The sequence below is a fragment of the Musca vetustissima genome, unplaced genomic scaffold (assembly GCF_032173495.1).
Source record: "Musca vetustissima isolate MV318-11 ecotype Yass unplaced genomic scaffold, APGP_CSIRO_Mvet_v1 utg17705, whole genome shotgun sequence".
NCBI classification, from domain to species: domain Eukaryota; kingdom Metazoa; phylum Arthropoda; class Insecta; order Diptera; family Muscidae; genus Musca; species Musca vetustissima.
In genome coordinates, this window is record NW_026879920.1 from 54,730 (window position 1) to 82,167 (window position 27,438).

Consider the following 27,438-nt stretch of genomic DNA (forward strand, 5'->3'; position numbering starts at 1 on the left):
AACTTTTCTCTTACGGTAGAGTTGGATATTTCCCCTATTTCACATATACTGAAATAACATGCCGATTTCAACAAAAAGTCAAACAATTATTTATATAGAAATGTTATTCCCTGAAATTGATGTGGATTTCGAGACTGATTTGGAGGTTAATAAAATATATAAGTATTTTTAAAGAAGGTTCAAATTTTTGGGATACATTTTAAAATTCTTACAGCTACATTACGCATTAATAATTGTCGTATAAATATATACAGCTCTTATAGAAGACCTCTTCATTATACTATGACATAAATATAAAGATAAAAATACATTTTGTTTTTATCTTATTTAAAATTTCTCAATGCAAGCAAATGATGGTTTTAAATATTCAGCATTTTTCTCCTACTTGTCATTATCATTCACCTTTCTTTTTTTTTTTGAAAATTATGTCTCTATTTGAATGACCATAATTTTACAAAAGATATACATCCAACCATAACTCTCATAGAGATCCTATCAAAATCTAACAAAAATGGAGGAAATGAAAATCCATTTAACATTTCTCAACCCTTCCATTTGCATTAATGCTTCATGAAATAATTTTGTTACTACCTTTACATTCACTCAGTCATCCATTCTTACATTCATTATGCATTGGTCTGACCAAGAATATTTTCCTTTCGTAATTTCGAATACAAATCGTCCTTATTTACGTTGCTTTGCATAATTTGCAATGCACAAAAAAACGAAACAGAACACAGACAGAAAGCAGAGCTCAATTGCTGCACTGCCACGCCAAACTATGTTCGGGGCAAAGATGTGAAATGTGTAAAGGAACCGTTGGTGAAAGAGTTATTGTTATAAATGGGTAACTTCTTGACCCAAATAAATCTTCCAAGCTACCTCAACTTGAAATTAAGACCAACTAGTCAAGTCAGAGTAAAACCAAAAACCCTTGACCAGACATAGATATATAGATGCATGTGGATATGGGTTTGCGTCATGGTGAACTATGTGTGTACGTATATGTGCTGCTTGTTGGCATACAAGTAAACAACATGAAAATTAACCATAGTGTGGTTATAGTTAGTTTGATTGTTATTGTTGTTGTAATTTTTTCTTCTATTTTATACAGCATGTGCATGTATGTATGAAACGTAAACGTTTTTTTTTTCTTTTTTGTACCTTAGCTTAGCAAATTTATTTACAGCAAAAGGTGTTCGTTTAGGTTGAGATTGCAGTTTTGTCTGCACGAAGATGACTCAGTTAGGACAAAGCAAAGCAAAAAATAAAAAAGTGGCAGCGGACAAGTGTATAAATACCAAACAAAATTGCAGTACAAATAACTAACAATGTCGAAAATGTAGCAAAGACTGCTTGAACTAACTCTATACACCGTCGGTATTATCAAGTGGCCTAGAGTTGCCATCATTAAGTTAGTTTGTTGAATGCACGCCATACGACCACCTTGCTGCATTACCACCGTCTCAGGTGGTAATACAATGTTTATGTGCAGAAATGCAATTAAGCTAAAGAAATATTTTGCATAGTCACGCAATTAGTAGAGTACAAGGAGTAAGAGTAATAAGAAACAAAACAATCACACACACACACGCTTACAAAAGAATGCTTAGAAATCTGCAGAGCAATACCTTGACATAGTATTGGGATAAATATAATTGGTTATTGTAAATTTAGTAAAAACGTTGCTTAAAAAAGACCAATATCTATTTATTGTGGTCTGTCATTTCATGTTCTTTTGTAGAGCAACAGCAACACTTAAACAAGCCTTTATTGTGCTCTTCAGGAATAAAAAAACGGTATAATGGCAATATTAAAATTTTTTAACATTCCATTTTCAAAAATCGGATTACTACATGATGACTTTTGGTACATATATAGAGAAAAACGTTTTGACTCCGAATCCGGTCTCGATCAAATTGTGCGCGTGAAAATTATGGAAGTTTTAATTTTTTACATAAAAAAGTCTTAAAATTACGCTGTTTATTATATTGATTTTGCTATATGGTCTCCCTCGTGAAATGTGAATATTTAGATATTCTAAAAATCGCGAAAAAGTTTCGCAAAATATGAGAAAAATAAAAATTCGTAGATTCCGTTCAGGAATTTTTGATGTTAAATATGCACCTCGTACAGGAAGGCTGGTTGTCGAAAATGTCGATAAAATCGAAGAAATTATCTAAGTTGACCGGCATGTCGTAACATCGCCCAGGAGCTGAAAATCGGACATAAAACTGATTTAATCCATTTTCAATTGACCAGAAACATACAGAATTGGCCAACAGGAGAGGTGTCGTGTTCCTCCAGGACAACGCTAGGCCCCACACGTCTACAGTGACTCGGCAAAAACTTCGGGAGCTTGGTTGGGAAGTTTTAATGCATCCGCCATACAGTCCGGACTTGGCACCAAGCGATTGCACTGCCAACAGAAGAGGTGTCGTGTTCCTCCAGGACAACGCTAGGCCCCACACGTCTACAGTGACTCGGCAAAAAATTCGGCAGCTTGATTGGGAAGTTTTAATGCATCCGCCATACAGTCCGGACTTGGCACCAAGCGATTGCACTGCCAACAGAAGAGGTGTCGTGTTCCTCCAGGACAACGCTAGGCCCCACACGTCTACAGTGACTCGGCAAAAAATTCGGGAGCTTGATTGGGAAGTTTTAATGCATCCGCCATATAGTCCGGACTTGGCACCAAGCGATTATCATATTTTTCTTGCATTGCAAAATTCTTTAATGGTAAAAAAATGTATCTAAATGTGCATCTCGCACAGGAAGGCCAGTCGTCGAAAATGTCGATAAAATCGGAGAATGACCTATGTTGACCCCCATGTTAGCAGTCATAACATCGCCCAGGAGCTAAAAATCGACCATAAAACTGATTTAAATCATTTATAATTGACCAGAAACGGCCTGAATTGGCCAACAGGAGATGTGTCGTGTTCCACCAGGACAACGCTAGGCCCCACACGTCTACAGTGGCTAGCCAAAAACTTCGGGAGCTTGGTTGGGAAGTTTTAATGCATCCGCCATACAGTCCGGACTTGGCACCAAGCGATTATCATATTTTTATTGCACTGCAAAATTATTTAATGATAAAAAAATTGGTAGCTAGGGAGGATTGTGAAAATCAACTACTAGAGTTTTTTGCAAATAGAGAGCAGGCATTATGAGAGAGGCATTATGAAGTTACATTTAAAATGGCAACAAATAATACAAAAACGGTGCATATTTGGCTCAAATCGGACATTCCGAAGCATGTTCAAAAAAGTTCTATAGTTCATATAAAAATAATAGATTTTCTTTTTCCCCAATTTTTTTTTTTTTTTTTTTTTTTTTTTTTTTTTTTTTTGTTGCTGAATTTACAACGTATGAATTAAGCTTTACATCTTTATTGGGGATATGACAATTTATTTTGTGACGGCATATATTCTATCAAATCGATTTTTTTTTAATGTTCTCCTTCTATATTGGACCTTTGTACTTTCTTTATTGAACCATAAACTCAATGCCACAATATGAGCTTTTTGACATCCAAACATTCTACAAAAATTTCGCGCGAGAATCGAGAATTCTGATTCATATCGAAACAGGGTACGGTGTAGTAATCTATTTATAATAGATTCCTCTATTTAATTGATATAAATCGCTACATTTGTAATATGCAACATTTGTAAAATTTTACAGCTGTAGCAGCTTTATTTAAACTTTATTGAATTATTAAAAATGCAAACGGAAGTAAACAATGGTAAACCGTTGAATATTTTTGTTGCAGTGAAGGGAATCGGTTCTTTTTTGTGTTTCCAAAAACAAAAACAATGTACGTTATTCACATTTACACAATATTGTGTGGGTTTTTGTTTGTGTAGCCCGATATATTGAGACTAAACGACTTACACCAATACTGTCATATTTTTTAATTACTCTTTTAGTTTTTATTATTTTTTTGTGGTATAAAAATATGCCTTCAGACATAATTTGCTTTTTGCTATCTTTTCAAATGCCAAACGTATATTCCCGATTGCCGTTATAGCTACTTAAAATATATTATATTAATTTATGCAATATATTTCATGTTAGTGGTCACAAACAGATTAATGTTGCTTTTGAATTGCCATATCGCTTGCGTCCATAAGAGTAAAAGCAAAAAACAGCCACACAATAACAACAACAACAAACAAAAATAAGTATATACCCGAAACAAATTGCAAAAATCGCTGTATCATATTAAAAGTTTTTGTTTATAACCGCACTCAATCATTTAATTAATAAAAAATATTTTCATTATGCATAACATTAAAACCGGCAATATTCCAATACCACCACCCATAGTTACCACAATCAGAAATACACACACACTCACACATTGCGAAAAAAAACGTTAACTGATTATATTCCTATCCGACCAAAGCTAGAATTCCGTAATCAAAGTAGGGATGTTAAATATTTTTGCTTTGTTGTTGTTGTTTTTATTATTATTACGGTTGAAATTATTTCGCTTTGAATAGGGAAAGTTTAATTTCCTGTATTCGTGTGCAATTTCATTTTAACAAAGGCCGTTTATATATAATTTTTTTGCTACGACGGTATGGCATAATGCCTGGATGATATGAATTTTTGTTAAAGTTTGCCATATTTTGGTATAAATAAAAAAACAAAAGGTAGGTACATGATATTAAGGTAAAACAACAAAGTCTCCGGCAATTCATTTGGGCATTCATCCGTTTATTGTGAGTTTTTGTATTCCCTGCTTCCACTCTTTGATGATGTGATTATGAGTTTGTGTTTATGTGATTATTTCATATGAATTACAAAAAAAGTGTTTTCCGTTTACGATTAAAACAGTCTATTAAAATGTTTTCATAAATAATTTGTATACGAATATTTTTCAATAAGGGTTTTTTTTAAAATAGGAAAACACTAACCTATGTAATATTTAATAATAAGTTGGACCATGGAAGAAAAAAATATTTTTTTTGTAAAATCTCTATTCGCCGATATAAGCCTTTTGTGGTTAAAATTTCTGACCAATATAACCAATATCAACCGAATTTGGAAAATGGAAACATTTTATAATAATTGAAACATTTGTATGTCCTTCATAAACTTTTGCAAGTATTACACTGTCCAACAAGATTGGTAAAATTTCCTTGGCGAGTTAATCAAGAACCCATAAGGACACATTCGCCATAGGTCATGTTTACGGCGTCAGGCTTTTTTGCTGGTAACTCTAAAATTGGTAAAATTTCGTTGGCGAGTTAATCAATAACTCATAAGAACACATTCGTTATAGGTCATGTTTATGGCGTGATGCATTTTTGCTGGTAACTCTAAAATTCATGAACAAAAAGCTTTATATCATTATTTGCGTATATTGTATGTTATTTTTAAGATGTAATGTTTTCAGTTAATTAGGAATATATTCGAATTATTTTACGTTTTTGTCTTTTACCTCCAAATATTCTACAAAAATTAAACCTATAATAGTTTAGATAGAGTCCTCAATGTGTTTTCCATTTTTACCAGATATTCGCTCCGAAACCCTTAATCTATTACTCTAATAAATTTCGCATAAGTTGTACATTGTGGCGGACTATCGGACTCCAAAGTTTTTCCATAAATAAATCTGGTTGATAACATATATGTGCAGTTGTGTTATGTTAAATTACGCAAATAATTTTAAAGCTATAAACATTGCTATTCTCATGGAATCCATTTTCATGATCCGCTGCTAGAAAAATAGAACAATATCGTTTTAAGTCCACCACCACAATTTATCGTTATAACACCACTATTATCCAAATAATTTTCATCCAAATTATGTCCGCTGATATAGCTCGCAATATTTAAGATAGATATTTGATATTTTATTATTATATTTGATTTAATATTTCTGCCCATTTTTTGACGATCACCTATATAACGGTATCACAAAATATCTGCACTTAAGGTATTTGAGACGTTTTTGAGTCGTATTGCCTGTATTTTAATATCTTGACTTCCATACAAAAATTATCAATATCAGTCAACAAGAAGGAAGGTATAGCGCCCATACAACATTACTCCACAAATTTCGGTTTTCGAATTTTTGGTACGAGTTTCAAACGAATTGTCACTTAATTTGTATTAGTTTGTGAAATTATCCATTATTTTTATATCAACTATAGGACTGTATTTAACATGCTTCGGAATGTCCGATTTGTTCTAAATATGCACCGTTTTGTTGTATGATTTGTTGCCATTTTAAAGGTAACTTCATAATGCCTCTCTCATAGAAGTCCTGATCTCTATTTACAAAAAACGTTAGTAGTCGATTTTCCTCCCTAGTTACCAATTGTTTATCATTAAAGAAATTTTGCAATGCAAGAAAAAGCTGATAATCGCTTGGAGCCAAGTCCGGACTGTATGGCGCATGCATTAAAACTTGCCAACCAACCTCCCGAAATTTCTGGCGAGTCACTGTAGATGATTTTGTGCCATTTTAAAGGTAACTTTCTCATAGAAGTGCTGATCTATATTTACAAAAAAAGTTTAGTAGTCTATTTTCACAATCGTCCCTAGTTCTAATTTTTTATCATTAAAGAAATTTTGCAATGCAATAAAAATATGATAATCGCTTGGTGCCAAGTCCGGACTGTATGGCGGATGCACTAAAACTCCCAACCAAGCTCCCGAAGTTTCTGGAACACGACATCTCTCCTTTTGGCCAATTCTGGTCATTTCTGTTCAATTGTAAATGGTTTAAAACAGTTTTATGGTCGATTTGTAGCTCCTGGGTGATGTTTCGACTGCTAACATGCCGGTCAACTTCGATTGTTTCTCCCTTCCAACGAGCATAAATCTGAAATTATTTGATCAATACTTTACGAGTAATCTATCAGTATAGCCACCTGCGAATAAAAAGAAGGGATTTCTTTTTCTCCAGTTTTTTATATGAAGTTTTCTTATGTTTCGTCTATATATATTGCGCATATAACCGTATCGCCACATTTTCACATAAAACCGTAACGCGCCATATTGTAGGTTTCGGACGCATTTTCCAACACAAGGCTCTATAAATTTGCATTACGGATTGTTGATTGGTAAAAGCCATTTATGAAAAAAAATGTTCAATTTATATTTCAGTTTTTTGTTGTTTAAAATCCCTCTTCACATTTTTGTTCAATTTGGAACTATAACATAACGCTTTTGAAGGTCCCGTCCACTTTTAAGTATAATAAATTTCTAGCCTATACAAACCCAGTCCAGGCTATACACATTTTGGCCAGTTTTCTCTTGCCATTGTTATATTTATTTGTCTATTATTATTCCCTATTCAATTGTTTAAACAAACCATTTCCCTAAACACCGGTCTTTTCAAACTCTTTATTTTATTTTAGTGTTAATGTCCATTATGTGAACATTAGAACAAGTACCCTCCTGATGTCCATGCCAACAAAAAATAATCACAATTTAAATTATTATAGTAACGATGTTGTTTTCTATGTTTGTATTTATAATAATAAAATAATATGTTTATTAGGGTTATGTATTTTTTGCAATCTCGTAGTATGATACTTTGGTGAGTTTTTACAAAGGACTAAATAAATTGTTAATGATTAGGTGATTCTAAACAAAAACGTTACGCATAAAAATTTTTTGAAACTTTGTTATTTATGATTTTTTATAACATAGCAAAAAGACATAACATAAATGACATAATGTCTTTAATTGTGAAAATCATGAAAAGTAGCAGGATTCCATAAAAGCAATTGTAAATAATAATATTTAGTGTTGTAAAATGTAATTTTAGCGAAAATAATTACTATTTAAAAACCAGTGAGCGGAGCAGTATAGTCGGACGCTGCCGACCATATGATACCCTACACAACTTCCACGAAAAACTAACTTTCTGTGGATCTATATTCTGAGCTTGGGCAATATTTTGCGATATTTGAACCATCTGGACCAACTAGAGACCGACAATTATAACTAATGTTCAGTACAGCCCTTCTAATTACTTGTCCAGATTCCCATCCCTTGTGTCGTGATCTTCTTATTCCCATTGGATCCTATAGATCGACTCGAAAAACACAAAAATTGTACCATAACTGGAACTTTATGGAACATTCTAAAGCGATCAGGGCTATACTTCCGCCCTCTAGTGTGGTAAAGGGTTACTAAATAATATCTGAATACATAAGCACCTGTAAATATTTAAGTGTAACTCCCACATCTGAGTACATACGACCATATAATTGGTATCAATTTAAAGGTCAACCACTGCCTTTGGATATAACAAGAACTTTTCGGGTCTATGTCCTTCAGGGGTAAATCTATACGCTATAGAATACAAATTTTGTAATTTTTCACACAAAGGTCAGGGTCCATTTGACCTGCTAAATATTGACCAATCCTTATGAAAACCTGCATGCTTATTCTTTGGCCCGATCCTCTTCTCTATGTAAAAATTCGCGATGTTAAGTATTTGGTCCATTTCATCCCCTATATATTAACCGATCTTTTCAAAAAACAATAGGGGTCTTTGTTGGCCAGAACCCATTCTACATGCAAAATTTCGTGAAGATTGGTCCATAACTGTGGCCTGTATCGTGTTTACAAATTATAATGGACAGACGGGCGGACGGACACACATGTCTAGATCGATTCAGCTGGTCGAGATATGACGATCGGTATACTTAAAGGTGGGTCTATGACCAATATTTCGCGGCTTTACAAACTCTTGAGGCTGCACAAAGCTATAATACCCTGACAACATAGTTGTGTATGGTATATAACGAACTATTAGCTTATTCTATGTGTCCGTCCGGCCAATACTAATCTATAATCAAAGTACATGCCACAATTATGGATCATGTCTTGATAGATGATCGGTTAACATTTAGCTAGTCAAATCACCCTAGATTTTGTGTGAAATTTTTACTTGTGTGTAAGGATTGGGGAAGTTGCCAACATGTTTGTGAGGATCTGTAAAAGATTTTTATTCGGTGATTGCTAATAATATTTTTAATTAATTTTAATTTTTAATTAAAATTTACGGTATTTTCTTCAATAAAGCTATTCGGTGAGATTTTTAAAATGCTATATAGTTTTTCATAAATAGCCCACTGTGATTTTTTTGTTTTATTTAGAAGTGTCGAATTGTGTGGTATTGCATGTAATATCATAATTTTCATTTCTCAACAACATGCAATACCCAATAATTAGTTTGATGTTTTAGCTCTGTGTTAATGTCCTTTTTAGAAAATTTCAACAAAAACCAACAATGTCAATAAACAACACGCACTCCAAACCACGTTGTCTAGCAGTATTAGAGTGAGACGAAATACAGTAAAAACTCGCTAATCCGGATAATTGATTGCAGACCCCAATCCGGATTATCGAGATTTCCGGATTATCGAGTTTTATTAATTGGTTTAAATTTATATTAATTTGGTGATAATTTAATTATTTTTATGTTTTTATTAAAAATGAAAATTATTCATTTCAAAAATATGAACATTGAATATTATAGGTACCATTTTCAATTAAATTTGCAACGATTTTTTTATTAAAATAAAAAGTAACGTATCTTTACAGTCCGGATTTTTGAGTCAAATAGGTCAATCAATCCGGATTATAGGATACGCAATGGGTTGTGAAATGCAGTCCGGATTACCGAATAATCCGGATTGTCGAGGTCCGGATTATCAAGTTTATACTGTATGTAGCAGTTCAATTAAAATTTATAAAACTACAAATATTTCAACAAAAACCAACAATGTCAATAAACAACACGCACTCCAAACCACGTTGTCTAGCAGTATTAGAGTGAGACGAAATATGTAGCAGTTCAATTAAAATTTATAAAACTACAAATATTTGACGTTATTTACAACGCGTTATACACAAATACAAATATAGCATAACAAAGCTTTCAAAACATTTTATTTGATTAAATTGTGGAAAATTAGAATGCGTACTGAGTAACCATTTAGAAAAGCTAACAAGGCAATGCCAAAATACCAAAACTTATTTTTCAAAAAATAGAAATATTCACCTCATTCTAATATTAAACAAATCTCATGTAATAAATGGTTTGTAGATGTAAATGAACATCAATATGAATTTTTATGTAAAATATGGTAATAATAGTTTACACAAATAACAATAAAGAAACCACACCACACACACACAATTTTTAGTTTGTTGTCATTGCTTACATAATTGTACACTTCGTCCCTTTGTTGTAGATATCGGCTTTTTTGTACATATATACTTATAGGCTGCCATGCTTCGTTTATATATGTCTCAATATATTTTTGTTTTAGGTGTCTTCAATAGAATGTATTTGATGTGGACAATTTAAATATTTGTCTACATAAAAAAATCTATATAGTTTTTCTTCTGTAAGTGTTGTTTGCGTGTTTTCCCTTCCCCCTGCACTCAATACATACCATACACACACACATATATAAATATATGTATAACTATTTACATTACATTTATTTGCATTTAAATTTGTATAGTCCTCATGAAATATAGAGGTTTATTTACATTTCATTTCGTGTCATTTGTCTTCTTCGTGTTTACAGGACTGTAATTGTAGTATATAGGTATAAGTGTGAGTGTGTGTGTGGTATATTGCTTGGTTTATTTCCTTTTCCGCTTTCTAAAAGTTAAGCCAAACATTGTTTTTTCTAAATCTTGTTCAAAAACTATATCAATTATGGGACAAACAATTATTTAAATGAATTGTGTAAAAAACAACATTACAAACATCAAGGATATTTTGTGTACAATTTTAGAATTAAAAAAATACGTATGTATGTATACATAGTTTTAGCATAACTTTATAAATTCTTTTGTTATAAATTTCAAATGATAATTTATTGTTTATATTTCAATGAATAATGATTGTACATATATGAATATAAATTTAAAGTTATAACTTCTATATATTTAAGTTCTGTTAGCATAACAATGAAAACATTTTAAAATTTAATAACACAAAATATGTTGTTGACTGCGAACCAAATAATTATGAACAATAATTAAATATTATATTTTAAATGGTTTAAAAATTAGATATTCAATTCTTAAATATCCATTACAATATGTGTGTAAATTCCATTTTAATTGCTATAAAGAGAGGAATTAACAAATGCTATTATCGATATACTTTGATTATGGTTTTTACACAATATTTGCAATGAATTAACGGTATGTAATAATGAATGGAGATTTTTAGTTAATATTTAGAGGATCAAAAGAGTTCCAAGAAATTTCAAGGACAACTTTTATTCTGCTGCTTATATTTTCAATATTAAATATATTATCATTTGGAGGTGGACTTAATATTGACATTAAATGTATTGCTTCTATATGTAATTGTTTAAACTAAATATTTCATTAAGCTTTCGTTTTTTCAAACTATTTTTTATTTCATTCACCATTTTGTGAACATTAGAACAAGTACCATTCTGATACCCATTTCAACAACAAATAATGTAATTTTAAATCATTTTTTGTAAAAATGTTGTTTGTCTGTGTAATAATAAAACAATATATATATATATATATATATATGCAATATTGCCATTTTTTAAACATAGCTGAAGCGGAGGTTCACCCCTTTATAACACGGGAATATGAAAAAAGTGAATAGTTTTGGGTTAATTGGTCTGTCGTTGCAAACTGTTCATGATATTGACCTCCAAACTTTATTTTGGTGGAAGCTGTGTCTACTTTAATGTAAAAAAATGTGTATAAACAGGTTGAGGCGAACCAGTTTTTTTATGTTCTCTATCGATTTGTGATTAAGCCACTCATTTCACGGTCTTCGAGTCAAAGTACAACTAGAAGCCAACAAAATGGGGACTACGCCCCTTATGTATCATTTTTCAAAATTTTAACCGCATCTACCTTTAAATGAAGCTCGATTTTGAGTGTTTTTTTTTTTTAATTTTACTTCTAGCTTTAATACGCAAACAGGAATTTCTAAAAATCGATTATAAGATTATTGTAGTCGCGAATCTGCGTAATTTGATATGTATTTTGTGTATATAGTATGCACAGCTCATCCGATGGTGAACATTTTTTGCGATTCAATTTCTAAAAAAACCTATTTTTCGGGCCAAATTTTTAGATCTGGCAACTGAATGATATGGGTACCCGCGATAAGTAAGGTTTTTTACGTTTCGAATGTTAAAAAATCTTCTTCGTGAAAATCCATCTAGTAGGACGGCGGGAACTGGCCTTCCAAAAACACGAAATTTGGCAAAAAATGTTTTTGAAAATATCGCGGCGCCAACGAAACGAACTTCTCATTGGGGTCGTATCGCTGGTAACGTAAGAACTTCGAATTGTCACAAGAGACATTTGGGTTTGAAAGGTTTTTTGGAAAGAAGCTATTAATAGCTTCTGGGGAGAATATCCCAACAAAAAACTAAGGGAACTGATGAGGATCAGTGGCGGGATCCGAAACTATAGTCTTCCCTGCCTTACCCCTCGGCGGAAAATGCCATACATTCCGCACTAATAAATAGTTTTTTTTTTATAAAAACAACAAACTGGGATTAAGCCTGACTATTTTGCAAAAACAAAATACAAATGGTATCCCAAATAACCCGCCAACACTACTGAAGATATTATCATTTTAGATTAGTCGATTTACTCGTCGTTCCTTCTGTCCATTACAAATTGTAATCAAAGTACAGACCGCAATTTTGAACTAATTGTCATGTAATTTTACATATCGGTTCTGGTCATAGACATTTAATGATCGCTTAATATTTAGTGGACCAAACAGTTTTTTATAGTTTGGTATTCATGTCGTTCAAGAGGCCACATTTCTAATATGAACATCACGAAATTTTACATCAGAAATGGGATTTGATCAAAGATAAGTATTGCTGTTTTGTGTAATGATCTGCCAAGATCTAGCGAGTAAAATTGTCCTAGGGCTTAATATTGACAATTAATGTTATATGCAATCGAAGATATCACGATATCACATTAAAATTATTGCTGAAATCTAGCCCATATGTCTATATTGTAATGGAATTAGAAACATAAATACGACAATATTTTAACGGTCGAAAGAACGTAAACCGATTGAGCCTACCAACTATGCTAATTGATTTCACCATGATTTTATGTCCTCCACCATCCCGTTTGTTACAGCCAAAATATAAATTTCTACGATTAAAACTAATCCGTCTATACGTATGCCTTTAAATGGAACGATACATGATTCGACAACGCATTGGATTGGGCGCATTTAATATTCGAGGAGGCATTATATCCTCTGAAAACTCGATATGCGAAATTACAGGTGCTTCGGTTGGACAATGAAGCAAGGGCCTTCAAAATACCGCAAATGGGGCGGTACCCTTAAATGGGGGCTATTCCAAAACATGAACCCATATATTTTTGCATTCATTGTTACCCAAGAGTTCAATAAATTGAAATTTATCACAAATAATCCACAACCTACCTTTAAATTACTGATCCTCATTACCCGCACATACGGGTCCACATTACCCGCCAGGTTATTTTTATTCGCAGTTTAAAGTTTTTTGAAATATAATGCAATAACATTTTTATAGACAAATATATATAATACATCGATCATGCACAACCTGGTATATTGCTGTCGTAACCCAAACAATTGAAGGTTCGTCCATTTATGGTCGTTGTTAAGAATTGGATATTCCACAAACGCCATTACATCGTGTTTTGTTATCGACATCAACGATGGGTCCTTTAATTGCATGAACATGATTCGAAATTGCATAGGAAGTATAACTCGGTAACTACGTCAATAAATACATCAAAATTGACTTCAACAAGAGTTATTGTTGAGATGCCTATCTTTTCTCAACGTGTGACCATTTGGAATGAGTTATGGTCCGGCGCCATGAGGTCGGAACAGGTTAATGATTGGTTATGGGTTTTTATGGTATTGATCGATACACACATTTTTCAACTAGACGAAGCAACGAGTCTAACAGAAGACGAAGACGTCGTTTAAGGGATATTCTCTGGGCTGTGTTATCTCTCCAAGAGATAACATATAAATTTCTGGCGTCATCTTCTTTGGGTGCAACATAAATGATAATGTCTATGACAAAAGCCCAGGGCCTACAGATGCCAGAGGGCAAACACCTACGCATATTTTCATGAAATTAATAAGGTCCTGTAGTATTGATCGTGAAGACCATTAGCCTGATATGGCTTTTCATTATTAACGATATACCATTCTCTTTAATATGAAATAAATACTTATCTAAAAAATACATTCTTCATTTCATTACAAAAAAAATACATCTTATTGTAAAACCTGGTATGTATTTATAAATTTAATATTAGACAATTTCAACAATGTATTTAACCAGACCGTAAAGACGCCATGACAACAAACAATAATTTATAAAATTTGTTATTCATAATATTCCCGAGGACATTCGGTTTTTTATTTATCCAAAAAATTTGCATTAAACATTCATTTTGTAAATAAGTGGAAAGTTTTTTTGTTTTTTTTTTTCTTTCTTTTCATTCATTCAATTCTATCCAACATTTTAAGTTCAGCGAGTTATATGTTCTAGAAGTGTATACAATTAATTTTCTATTTGTATTCATTGACCTTGAAGAAATTAGTAATAACTTTTTATAACTTGCAGCTATAACAGTAAGAAAGGTCAACGTAGTAGGTACATAATTAAGTCTTTATTTGTTATTGGCTGACGTAAAATCGTGACAAATGAAATACAAAGAAAGAAAAAACAGTGGAAATAAAATGTTATTTTTAAAAGAAAATCATAGGGTCAAAGAATGTAAACAATTGACATTCTCAATGGGTAAATAAATTAACTTATTGTTTAACGGTTATAGAATTAATAAAAAAATAATAGCCATAAAAATACTGAAAATTTGGTGGTAAATAACTTAACTTAAAATAACTTATTTTTTTTCAAATCAATCCGAAAATTCCAAATTAAAGGGTCCAAGGAACAAGTCTAGTTTAGGGCCCCCTTCCGGATCGTTTTGAATTTTTTACCACATGTAGTCCTTGGGGCCCTGATTATAGCAGTATATTTTTTTTTTCTTGCGGAAGTCGGTATTTCCGGTGATATGAGTCTCCAAAGTTCCGTTGGGACCCTTGTACTTTCTCATAAATTTTTGAAATCCACTAAGGCTATATGGGTATAATTTTAAATCATTTGAAGCCCTGATTACAAAAATATTATATTTATATCAAATAAGTCCAGAATTTTTGAGATTCCGCGCGATCATTCAGAAAAACAATATGGGTATCAATTAAAAGCTGCTGAAAGACAAGTTGCAAAAATGTGACTACGGCTAAGCGACAGAATCTCCTTTTAATTAGAATAGTGTTTGTGGGTAGCGGGCCTTCGGCCGGCGATTAAGACTTTCCCCAATGGACAGATGGCAACACCGGCTACGCGACAGAATCTCCTTTTAATTAGAATAGTGTTTGTTGGTAGCAGGCCTTCGGTCGGGGATTTAAAACTTTCTCCTATGGATAGATGGCAATACCGGCTACGTGACAGAATCTCCTTTTAATTAGAATAGTGTTTGTGGGTAGCGGGCCTTCGGCCGGCGATTAAGACTTTTCCCTATGGACAGATGGCAACACCGGCTACGCGACAGAATCCCCTTTTAATTGGAATAGTGTTTGTTGGTAACAGGACTTCGGCCGGGGATTTAAAACTTTCTCCTATGGACAGATGGCAACACCGGCTACGCGACAGAACCTCCTTTTAATTAGAATAGTGTTAGTTGGTAGCCGGCCTTCGGCCGGGGATTTAAAACTTTTTCCTTTGGACAGATGGCAACACCGGCTACGCGATAGAATCTATTTTTAATTAGAATAGTGTTTGTTGGTAGCAGGCTTTCGGCCGGGGATTTAGAACTTTCTCCTATGGACAGATGGCAACACCTTTTAATTAGAATAGTGTTTGTGGGTAGCCGGCCTTCGGCCGGGAATTTAAGTCTTTCTCCAATGGACAGATGCCTACTCTGGCTACGCGACAGAATTTTCTCTTAATAAACATTGTATCACCATGCTTTTCATGTTCTTTACTCTTCAATAAATATATTTAACCTTTAAAATGATAACCATACCGCCTTGACCAATATTACACATGGAAGGTACTTACCGAAATTTGGAGACCCACATCTCAGAAAGTGTGGACATATTTGATATGAATATAAAATGTTTGTAATTTTGTAATGAGAAAATACAACGGTCCTAGCGGAAATTTGGAGGCCCATATCTCCGGAAATACCGATTTCCGCAAGAAAAAAGTATACTGCTGTAATCAGGGCCCCAAGGACTACATGTGGTAAAAATTTCAAAACGATCCGTGTGGGGGCCCTAAACTAGACCTTAGCCCAATTATCTTAAGTACAGTTTTCCATAGACAATTCCATTCCACGAAATCTCCCATTTTAATTTATTTAATATGTAAAAGATCACCTTATAGATTTGTTATTACATCCGTATTTTGATATCAAATAAAATCAAAATATATTTCTTTTTTTAGCCATACTAAATTTTGACAATGCTTTCTAGTTAGATTTTATTTTGATCTAACTACTTGCCCATATCAAACCCTAAGGGGATTTCTCGCCATTTCCCGTGTAGAAGAGATTTTAGTTTATACTATCCGTAACTATTTTTTTGTTAGTTTTGTTGATGTTGTTCTCGTTTTTTATTTTCAAAATAATTTAAAACATGTCACATAGATGGCAAAAGCGAAAAAAGTTTCACGTAACGTTTCGCCTCTTCGCAAACGTGTAGTTGTTATTTTTTTATCTGGCACATCAAATTGTTTGTTTAGTTTTATTGTTTTCTTTTCCCTATAGAGACGAGTGTGTGTGTGTGTGAGAGAGTGTGTGTTTGTTGCTGCTGCTGTTCTGTTTCAAACAAGAGGATATTTTAGTATTCAGATTCAGTCATTCATTAAGTTTTAGTTCGTTTGTAAAAAACAGAGCGAAACTGTTTCTGTTTTCATTTTGAGTTCTGCTGCTCTCGAATGCATTGCATTTCATATGAAATATTTTATATATTTTCACCGTGGATTTTCATGTAGTTGTTCTGTGTTCTGTTTCGAATCCGTTTGTTATGTGTGCATTTCTTTTTTTCTAGATTGAAGTTGTGTGTACGCGTGGGGTATATATTTTTTTTATAACTATCATGTTAAGCTGTGCAAGTATTTCCGGGAAAAAGGGTCAAAAAATGTCGGCCATATCGTTTTTATGTGTTTTGTTAGTTTGCAACTGTTTCCACATACATATGGGAGTGTGAGTGTGTGTATTGGAATACAATGGTATGCATCAAAGTTTGCATTGGTATTGGTAAACTGTGTTATCTGTACAGCACTGTGTTGGCATGCCGAATATCAGTTTACTTCATATATTGTAATAAGGATTGTATGATCAAATTGGATTATTTTACTCAGTTGCTTCGAGACTTGATTTTACATCGTAGTATTGTATATTTTCAAAACTGAGCTTTGAATTTATAATAATTTTCACAAATATATATTCAAAAAATTACTCATAAATATGATATTAGTAAAAAATTCAAGAAAGAAATCCAGTACTTAGGTTTCAATTCATGCTGCTGGAAGATGTGATGTGAAAAATAAAACCCTTGCAAAATTTGACGAAAGAAAACGATCTATAAATTCATTCTGCGCCCTTACAACAAAAAAATTTAAAATTTTACAGTAGTACTGCGAAGACACGTCCACTCTTCTACATCTACTCATCTTCTCAACTGAAAAAGCTAACCAAAGTTGTTGACTCGGCTGAAAAACAAGGTTGCGATATACAAAAGAATGGTTACGGGTCGGACAATTTTTTGAACCGAGATTTTGTGGGTGCTGTTTAAATGTGTTCCCCTCTCCCGTACTAGGTTGACCTATTTTTTCGACACATACACTGGTACTCACATAGCCGTTCTAAGATATTAAAAGGTTTGGGTTGAATATGTTTCAAAAATATTGTTTATTGGTACCAATTTTGTTCGTGGATTTGTGCCCTTTAACATGATAGAATATATAAGTAATATGTTCTGTAAAATTTTCTAGAAACTCTGGATTTGTATCAGAATCTAAAATTGTCTTAAACCACTTTCAAAAAAAGCGACTCATTTCTGCCATATATTCTAATCGAACGAGCCGATAAAGATTCAAATTTCTCCAACATAATTCGTAGGTGTTATAATTTAACGTTCATTAATTTGGTGTTCATATTTAATAGGAAATAAAAATACACTTCCCAAATCCCTGCACTGTTTGGAGCTGACAACATTTTCATTTGGGAACATTTTTTGATCTACTCATCTTCTATGTTTAGAAAAATTTAACTCCTGTTGAATTTACAAATATTATGAAAATATTGATATAAGGAAATATACAAATTATTAGTAAACCCGTAAAATAATAAAATGCTGGCATTTCAAACCAGTAGGGAAAGTAGTAAAGTCGGACTGGGCCGACTATATGATACCCTTCACCACTTGGGGTGTGTTGTACATATGTATCCTTACAATTGCATGTCAACGTTCCCTCGAAGGAACATATTCATGCCCTTCTGCAACCTATGATAAATTTAATTTCATTCGGGCTTATTTAGAGTCATACAAGTCTCATTTTGATACGTTGTGCAAAATTTCGTGTTAATCGGACAAACATTAGGAGTTTGAAGCGATTTTCCCGAAACTTAACAATCATCACTCTACACTTCATTCAGAATGCTATGCCAAATTTCGTGGAAATCCTAGGATATATAGGGACTTGGTACAGTTTTTACATGAACTCGGACGAAAATATATATAGGAGCTATATAGAAATCTGAACCGATGTTCCCGAAACTAAATTTAGTACGCTATGCCAAATTTCGGGCAAATCGAAATATATATAGGGACTTTGGTGCACTATTTACATAAAATCGGATGAAAATATATATGAGAGCTATATCTGAATCTGAACCGATTTCCACGAAACTTCGCACACATCACTCTGGACGTAATTCAGTACTCTATCCCAAATTTCGTGCAAATCGATGGATATATAGAGACTTTGGTGCACTATTTACATAAAATCGGACGAAAATATATATGGGAGCTATATCTAAATCTGAACCGATTTCCACGAAACTTAGCACACATCACTTTAGACTTAATTCAGTACGCCATACCAAATTTCATGCAAATAGAAGGATATATAGGGACTTTGGACCACTATTTACATAAAATCGAACGAAAATATATATGGGAGCTATATCTGAACCGATTTTCAATAAACTTAGACTTAATTCAGTACTATATGCCAAATTTCGTACAAATCGAATGATATATATGTACTTTAGTGCGCCATTTACCTTAAATCGGACGAAAATATATGTGGGAGCTATATCTCAATCTGAACCGATTTTTCCCAATTTCCATAGGGTTCGTCCTTGGGCCAAATAGATGAGCTGTGCCAAATTTCATCCAATTCGGACAATAAATGCGACCTGTACTTTGTTTACAATTTAACATTGACAAACGGATAGGCGGACGGACGGACATGCATAAATTTACTTAAAAAGTGATTCTATGCATATTCTCCTTTTACCTGTTAACAAAAAAAAAACATACAAAAAAACGAAGAAAAGTAAGTTCGGCCCTCCACCCTATAAAATGTCTATAGTTGTTCGGTATCATTATATATTGCATAGGCTGTGCCATGATAACTTTTTGGTAGGAAGATTGAACACACGATGAGAACGAAATTACAGACAATTGGCCTAATAAACGGGCCCATAATCCTCAAAATACCCAATAATAGCTGATACCGTTATATGGAGAATTTCGTAAAAAGTGACCCAATGTTGATAAATTTTTTGTGGGAAGATTTGCTAACCTATTTAAATTCGAAATACCAAATTACAGGCAATTTTAAAGAGTGCTTTAATATTAAAAAGTAATACATAATGAAAACACATGATACAAATTTAGAGCCAATTCGGTTTAAAAAAGTACAAAAAATTTCGAATATCTCATTTTTTTATGGTCATATATACTTTATTGAATTTCCGCTGAATATTTCTCGGTGTAGCAAACGGAACGACAAATTTAATATACACTCAACCTTATTGTGGGGAGTATAAAACTATCATGAAATATTACCTCCGCTTAATCTAATATATTCTATTAAATCCTTTGGCCATAACAGCTGCATAGTTTAATTCCTCGTATTCAGTTAGTAGTCCCAGTTGTAAGGTCATTCAGCGTAGTAGTATGTGTTCTGATATATTCATGTAAAATGCATATGTATTGCAATAACAGCAACAACAATCGTTTCATGTTACCTTTGAGTTCGTTTTCTCTCTCTCTCTCTCTCTCTCACACACTATCTGTGCAAAACAAAACATTGGGGCGGAAATATTCGTTCTTTACCTTTGATCCTCTTGTTTATCTACTATACACGGAGCTACCCAACAATCGTCCCTTTTCTGACAGGAATTCTAGAACAATATTTTTCCGTTTTTTTTGCTTTTGTTGTTGTTTCATACATACTCAATGTTGGAGGTTGTTTTGCCTTGTTAGTAAAGCTTATTTTAAGTGGATTTAAGGTGGAATCCGTTGACTCTATTGTTTCTTTTGAATGTGGTTCATTTTAAGTTCGACTATTTTTGTTTTTTTTTTTTTATGGTTGTTTTTGTTTGAAATTGTCATGTCTACAGTTCTATTGTCCATTATTGAGTAAAGATGCGCTGAAAAATAGACTGAAATGGAGGTTAGAAGGTGAATCTAGAAAATAATGATTAACTACTATTTCAAGGATACTCGATTCAGTGTGAATATTCGTTAAATGTGAGTCTATTTTTCCTTTTTACGTGTGTGTGTTAAAGCTCCGATCGAATATTTAGTTTATTATTAGTTTTATTTTAAAAATCCCGAAACTGTTCCTGATTTTATATACAATAATGATCTTGAAATTCTGTTAGTGACATTCTAATTTTATGATTCTTTTTTAGTTACTTTTTAAGGTTTGTAAACTATTTTTATATAAATCCGAGAGTTTGTAATAACATAAAGTATTGGTCCAATACCCTCCTTATAGTATACCGATCGACATTACTGAATCTATCTACCTCCATATAAAGGTCCCGACTTTTTAAAGATATGTATGTTGAATGTGAACCACATCATGGAGGATATAAAATTTCCGCGGGCCAGGCCGCCATTTCTCTGTGAGAATTTTTTTCCAACACATCAATTAAACGTCCATAGAAAAGAAATAATGACAATTTATATCTTCAAAAGACATCCACAAAATCTCTCTTGGAATTTTAACCAATTTTCTACTTGCAAATTCATTAGGACGACTTATAATAAATCCAGTCCAAATACTATTACATTCATTAGTCTTTATGAAAGTTATTGACACGTGTCAATAATTAAAATCAACATCTATGAAAAATGCATATAAAATACCCAGGCAATTAGTACCGGACATTATAATCATATGTCAGGCACAATATATAAATTTGTACATTTGCAATTCCATGTTCAAGTTCCGTTTTCAATTTAAAAAGGTAACAGAGTTGAATACACATTTCGTTACTCTGTGTTGTGGAGGAAATAAATTGTTGACACATTTTAAACTATGATGTCCTGACGATAACGATGATGGTGATGGTGGTGTATGGGATATACATTTTTTTAATTTGTTCTTTTCTATTTTTTTGTCCATTGCAGGAGGCGTGCCAAAATTATATACGCATCATGGTCGTGACTTCGCCAGGACGTTTATTTGTATGCGGTACAAATTCATTTCGTCCCCTGTGTCACACTTATATAATCAACGAGAACAATTATACCCTGGAGGCAACTAAAAATGGCCAGGCTGTGTGTCCATACGATCCGAAACACAACTCTACATCGGTATTTGCTGGTGAGTACCATTGCTTTAATCCATCATTTGCCATTCCAGTCTGTGTTACTTATTTTTTTATTTTATTAAAAATATACAAATTTTACGCATTTTGTTATATATATATTTTTTATTCCGGCTATAATGAATTAAAAAACAAACAAATATAAAGGAGGGAGAACACACAGAAAAAGTAAATAAGTGTTATGGGGATTTTGTTGCTGTTTTTTTTTCGTTTTTCATCTCTTAACTTTGGTGGTTTATACAATGTTATATTTACATATGGCCCCCAACGACCAACCACTAAAGCCCAAACAACAACAACAGCAACAAAATCCATGTGCGGCTATACCCGTCATGAATATCAAAATAGTAGAATTTACGATGATGATGATGACGTTGATCCATACGGCCCAAAGATAAGCGAAAAATCACCACGTATAGGATGTTAAAATATTTGTAAATCATATGGTAGCCTTTGCAATGTGTTGTTGATTATGTTACATGGTCGTCGGGGCTTTGCCTATGCTTCTTCCGACACCGCCTGATGGTGGAGGCGATGGTGGTTGCATCGCTAAAAAATATAAAACATAATAAATATTTGCAAATTTTTATTGTTTATATTTGTTTTATACATACTCCCCGTTGTATGTATGTATTTATGTGTGTATAAAAACGCCACTAACTCCCACTACATTTGTCATTCCATTTATTTATGTTTGGATTTTCTGATTTTTTGTTCGTCCTTTTTGCAAAAAGGAAATACCATTACTCTCTTATGAGTGCTGACAATAAACAGAAAGGATACATTTTTGCGCCGTTGATTGTCTTTCTGTTTTTGTTGTTGTAGTTGTTGTTGGTGTGTGATAAGTAGTCACTATAACCGCACATATGAAAAGCAATCATTGACGGGTTTTATTTTTTTTCGCAAATTTATAAGAACAAACATCGTGGGATGTTTTCGATTGTCAGAACAGTGGATTGATTGGGATTTTTCGGTTAAATTTTAAATGTTGTCAAAACTGACAAAGACTTAAAATTAGAAAATATAAAAAGCTTAATGGATTCCTATAAGTTATTATACATATCATAAGAATGTTTAAGCCCTTGAAAAGTCAGCTTGTCCATCAAAACAATTTGTATGTCCTAATTCGAACTAGTATTTATTCTATGGATCTGAATATCTTTGTTTGCTGCTATTGCAAGTTATTTTTGAGATCACATGTCTTCAGTCAAAGTGAATGTTGACTATTTTGTTAAAGCATATCCTCCTTATATCTCGAGTCCTTCTGAGCCTTTTTAATCCTTATTTTCTAGAATCGTAATCTAAAGATTTGTTAACCTCTAAATATTCTAATAAACTGTCGTTTGAGGCGTTCAAAGCACACATTGATTAAGTCTACTATTTTAAAAATTATACTTAAAATTATACTAAAAATATATTTAAAAATCTTTCCTGAATAATCAAGATTATCGCCGTTATGCTTTCTACATTATGAGGTTGAAGTCATCGCTTTTCTCAACTTTTTGTTTTAGAGAGTTAATCGATGTGTGCACTGAGCAGCTCATTTATAAGATTTTAGATAGGGTCCTCAAAGACAAGAAATCGATATACGCATGTTTTCATAATCTTTTTATCTACTTTTATCCAATCCATCATTTAGTCAACCGATTAAGGTTATAGGCGTTATAAAGCATTACCAATCACATGGAAGTAATTGTGTGCTTAATAGTTAACTGACCCTCCCTATCGATTTTATTCCATTTCCACTAAACAAAACAGCAAAGTACTGAGTACATTTATGATAAAGAAAAAGTCAAACATTCTAATAGAAATGTCGGAGTAATAAAAATGTTCGGAAGTGGATTAGATGCCAAATTTTCTAAAGTAGAACAAAATAAATCGATCCCATGTTCGTACAGGAACGTGGTATTCATTAACGGGTCATATTTGTAATTCTTCCACCAATGACGTTAAATATTCTTTCGTCCTTAACACTAGATTGCCGAAGGCGATCATTTTGACCGTTTTTTAATTTCAAGTACAAAAACAATTGGGTATATTATGATACAGCTTTTTAAAATTTTGTGACTTTTTGTACCACATAGAACTACGTTTATTAATCATTGTTGGTGCTCCCTCCCCTCTTTCATTTCCCGTATTAATATTGCCTAAAAGCGGTCATTTTGACCTCTTGGGAAATTTTAAATAACCAAATTACTTTTATTATTGAATAAAGAAAATTTCTTATATGACCAGATCAGTACAACAACACGAAAACACGTTTGTTACTCTAGACACACAAACGAACACACAAATAGGCAAAAATCAATTTTATATTTCCAGTCGATTTCACTATTAGAGTAAACACTTACACTTTTTCGAACATTTTGACTCGCGTTCTTATTTTTCTAAAAGAGAATCTCGTGAGCCCTCCCACCGCAAACAAATAATAACAACTTTTTATATGATTGTAAATAATGTAAAAATTATTAAAAAATAAGTTTAAAAAATTTTCTTTACATAATAAAAATTCTTTCAGAATGAGGTCATTTTGACCGCTTTTCGGCAATATAGGTATATACAAAATTCCAGTCTTTCTAGTGTTAATGATTAAATTATTGTATCTGATGATCTTAAACTTAGAATCCAGCATTTTTTGTAGATTCACTATTTCAGATGATATTTATTATTTCGGATGGATTTAGCCATGTTGGCCTGTCGGCTTTTCGGCATAATCACGATAGATATCGGAGTAAGATTGTTTAAATATGGGCACACTTTTCGGCATAATCACGATAGATATCGGAGTAAGATTGTTTAAATATGGGCACACTTTTTTTTAATATTTGCGGATATCAGATATATTTTTAACCGTGTTGGCTCTAAATTGATACCCCACCACAAATTATTTCTTTTAATTATTTTGAATGTCCTCCTTATGATATAGCTCCCATATATATTTTCGTCCGATTTAAGGTAAATGGAGCACCAAAGTCCCCATATATCTTTCGATGTGTACGACATTTGGCATTATGTACTGAATTAGTTCAAGAATGACGTATGCCAAGTTTCGAGAAAATCGGGTCAGATTTATATATAACTCCCATATATATTTTAATCATTTTTCTCTAAGGTAAGGATATCGACATAAAAACTATATATCTTTCGATTTGCACGAAATTTGGCATAGGGTACTGAATTGGGTCCAGAATGATGTGTGCTAAGTTTCGTGAAAAGATACATAGCTAGGCCGATTGACACAACGTACTGATGTTATATAAATTAGTCTCTGGCAAGTTTCCCTGAAATCGGTTCAGATATAGATTTATAACAAAACGCGTCGTCTGTTATGATACATATGTAAACTATACCCAAAGTGGTGAAGAGTATCACATAGTCGGCCCAGTCCGACTTTACTTCTTTCCTTACTGGTTTTGTACATACATTCTAGCTACTCATAGCATGTTTGATATTTAAAATTGCTTATATCGGCCCACTTTTTGCTATAAAGCTTTAAACTAAATTTTGTATTTGGATTCTCATTGTGTAGAAAATCTTCTCTTGTCCAAAAATTTAAGAATTTTTTAATCAGTTCTAGTAAGGAATAGTCAGGTATATGTAAGAATAATATATATTCTTGGAAATAACTGTATATGATAACTGTAACGTTTACACCTTTTTGACAGTCGAAAACCTAAAAATTCTTCACACGGACTATCTCTGGTTGGCTCTAATGTGATAACACCCCACAAATTATTGCTATTAATTAGTTTGAATGCCGTCCTCGTTATAAATTGTTTTAAAAGGTCGGCCCGACCGAACATCCTTTTTACTTATCCATTTAAAATTTATTTACACCCACACATGACAACTTTTTCTTAAATCTCTATTCGTTATTATTTCACAGTGCCATTTTCGAAATGTTTACAAATATTTGCGATTTGTTTGTATAAATCACATCACGCATTCATTTTCATCAGAAATAAAATCCATTTAACTCCATCACATGAAATCATACATTTTCGGGTTATTGTCAACAAAGTCACCCGCTCCCACCACAACAGATTTATTGTAAATTATCACTGGTTCTTATATACAAACATACGTCAACAAAATAAAATCAAAACTGTTACGATGCGAACAAAAAAAAAAAGTTATATAAAAAAGGGGGACGATGTTTAAAAACCACCGAGCTATTTGTTTTTGTTTGTTTTAACGAAACCATCATAATTTGTAAATATTAAAAATTTTGCAATTTTTTTGCACATTTTCCGTAGGTTGAGGAAAAGCCAACAAACAATTTTGTTTATTGACTTTTCTTATTTTTTTCGTTTGTTTGAGTGTGAGTTTTGAAAAGTTGACGATGACAGAGCGAGAATAAATATTTGTCTCTTTTTATTGTTTTTTTGGGAAATGTATAAATATTTTTATCACATTTACATGAACACTTCAGATAATGGTTTTTTAGCCATTTTTGTTATGGCCGTTTTGTTTGCTTGTTTGTGTGAATGGCTGGCTGGCTGGTTGGTTGGTGTTGTCATAAAGCCACTAAGGAAACGATTTGTTTCCATCATTTCGTGTTTACGCTTAATATTCTAGATATTTTTATGACATTTTTGTTGTGTCTGTTTGTTTATTTGTTTCCCTCCCTCTCTTTCATGTTGTGTCTAAATATTAGTCTATATTAATTTTATTGTTTATTCGTGATTGTCTTATGTATTTAGTATTATCAAGGTTTCTGTTTAAAAAATGGCGTGGACAACAACTGTCCCATGTAATAAGGACTCTTTGCCCTCAACTCCATATTTTATAGTAAAATAAATATACAATATATTATCAATTTTCTACGTTTGGTTGCAGGATAACATGACCAGAATTCAATTGGCACACAAACACAAGTTCAAACTTTGTTTGTTTGCTTGTTTTTAATGGTGTCTATTTTGGTAGCCCCCTTGAACTTTCATTTCAGCAATGTCCAGTATCGATGTGTGGTAAATTGTTTAAGTTACTTGCAAGTTATGATCAATAATTTTCATAAATTGCCATTGAAACTTTCTTCTGGTCATAGTTTATGGGATTTGTGGAATGTATTTGGGTCTCTTTTTGGTTATTATTAGCCATAAATTACCGGTACTTGAAATGCTGGAGGTGTTGGTTTTAATAGCTAATACAAAATGGTAGATAGGATCATTGAGATTTATTGCGTGTGTATATTGTACTTGAAAATTGGAATAATACAAAAATTAAAAACATGAAAAATCAGGTTATCTCTTATTTCGAACGCATTATAAAATTAAATTAAAGTTTTGGTAGATAAAATACTTTTTCGTAGAAAAACTCCAATGTAGGTCCATGTTTTCTCATAGTCCCTTACCTTATGTTGGGTTCTGGCCTCATGCTTCAATCATTATGGCTATATAAGTGTTTCGGTATTTCAAAGATAAAATGCCTTTAGGCAGAATATTTTCCAAATGTTCCGCACATTTTTTGGTACTTTCG

General features: G+C 32.7%; 1 protein-coding gene across 3 annotated transcripts in view; it reads left to right on the plus strand.

Annotated features, from left to right (window-relative positions):
• LOC133325130 (semaphorin-1A) overlaps positions 1-27,438 on the plus strand; it is a 137,579-nt gene that overhangs the window by 3,773 nt on the left and 106,368 nt on the right. For all 3 annotated transcript variants that reach the window (XM_061533953.1, XM_061533954.1, XM_061533955.1), the window contains exon 2: positions 21,761-21,956. In XM_061533953.1, the coding sequence (XP_061389937.1) occupies positions 21,761-21,956 (196 nt within the window). The remainder of the gene's footprint in view (positions 1-21,760; positions 21,957-27,438) is intronic.